The 1537-nt window shown below is 51.7% G+C and overlaps 1 protein-coding gene across 1 annotated transcript in view; it reads right to left on the bottom strand.

Moving 5' to 3' along the window:
• The window catches only part of RHBDF1 (rhomboid 5 homolog 1), a 47147-nt gene that overhangs the window by 5854 nt on the left and 39756 nt on the right, over positions 1-1537 (bottom strand). Inside the window, exons 11-12 of the mRNA XM_009649429.2 lie at positions 934-1045; positions 1-45 (exon numbers count right to left, since the gene is read on the bottom strand). The exon at positions 1-45 is cut by the window's left edge and continues 48 nt beyond it. Coding sequence (XP_009647724.1) covers positions 1-45; positions 934-1045 — 157 coding nt within the window. The remainder of the gene's footprint in view (positions 46-933; positions 1046-1537) is intronic.

The raw sequence follows: 1537 nt of genomic DNA, 5'->3' as shown, positions 1-1537 counted from the left end.
CTGAACGTATTTGACATTTTCATAAACCCCTCTGTTTCGCAAGACCTGCAAGGAGAGAAAACAAGAGCCCCATGAGCTCCTGTCCACAGGGTCAGCAGGGCAAGCAGCAGGGGTTGGTGAAAACAGTACCCAGGATGAAGAGAAATCCCCAGAGCTGATGATTTGGCACACAGTTCTCTCAAAGTGGTCTTTTGCAGGATCACAGGTAAGCCGCCATCAAGGCCTGGGCACTTTTATTTTAAGATTTCATTTTAAATGTCTATCTCTGGCTACTTCAGACCTGGGACTGGCTTGAGAGCCAGCAAAAAGCTTCACACGGCTCAGAAGCATAAGCAGCACGTGCCAACAATGCAGGCTCAGGTGCTGGTGACAGTGCTCTGAAAGCTGTCAGACATGTGGGTGAGAAGCTCCCTAGGGCATCTCCTGCATGAAGCGGGGATATGGCTGTAGAGATATGTACCCCAGAGATCTCTAACAACATGTGGGGAGGCTACAAACAGCTTCAAGATCAGCTCTCAAAGTCAGACAGGTCAGTTTTGGTCCTGGCAGAAGAAAAATCCTGCAACTGTTGAGAAAACTTAACTTGGGTTTGAAATAATTCCCTGTTGTGAACATCCTTCTGGTCTCCACCAGGAGGGGAACAAGTTGTTTGAAAGGGCTCCCAGCACAGAGACAAGGAGAGCCTGCAAAGAGCCCACCACGCTTTGTGCCAGACATAAACGGACATCAGGAGTGATGTGGCTGCAGGAGGGAGAGAAGGCAGCCTGAGGCTCACAGAGATGCTGCCCACAGCCCCCTGAGGCTGGACACCCAGCATCCAGCTCTCAAGGCCCTCAGGCAAGTAGCCAGTATGCTGAAGACTGAAGCACAAGAGCCAGCAGCTGAAGGCTGAGACAGAATCACACTCCACTCAAGTCAGGGGGATTTACTTACTGAATCAACAGTCTCATGTTGTGAGAACCCCACAGGGGCAATGCCGTAGATGCACACAGCAAGGATGGTGATGAGTGAATGCACAAAGGTGACCCAGTAAGTGAAGAAAGGCCTGGATGGAGGGAAAGGGAAGAGATCAGAGGCAGAAACACAGGCATATTACATCTACTCACAGAACACGGGAGAAAAGCTGCTGGTTTTCCCCAGGGACCTTGGCAGAATCTGGGGTACAGGGCCAGGATCACCTAGGGATGCACACGACTGGAGGCAATGACCTAACGTCTTGCTGGCAGACAGACCCTGTTTACTCCAACTCCCCCGTTACACTGGGCAAGCCACCCTTTCCCAAGAAAACATCCATGAGAACACATAAGCCTGATGCCAAAGGGTGCTGTGTGCCTGAAATAGTGACTTCAGGGGAACGATCAGAGGCAGGGATACCTGAGCCTTCCTATTCATCACAGGACAGTGGTGGCGGGGCAGAGATCTGCAGTCCCTCCAGGTAGCAGAGACACCCAAAGCAAAGGGAGGAGCAGGGTGAGCTCCCAGTGCACGGTGATGCTAACGTGCTGCTGTCTGCTGTAGATTGCACTGTACTTCAGGG

Source organism: Egretta garzetta, unplaced genomic scaffold (assembly GCF_000687185.1).
Source record: "Egretta garzetta isolate BGI_Z169 unplaced genomic scaffold, ASM68718v1 scaffold42, whole genome shotgun sequence".
Taxonomy (NCBI): Eukaryota; Metazoa; Chordata; class Aves; order Pelecaniformes; family Ardeidae; genus Egretta; species Egretta garzetta.
Note: the sequence above shows the minus strand (reverse complement) of the source record. Positions and strands in the feature narration are given on the sequence as shown.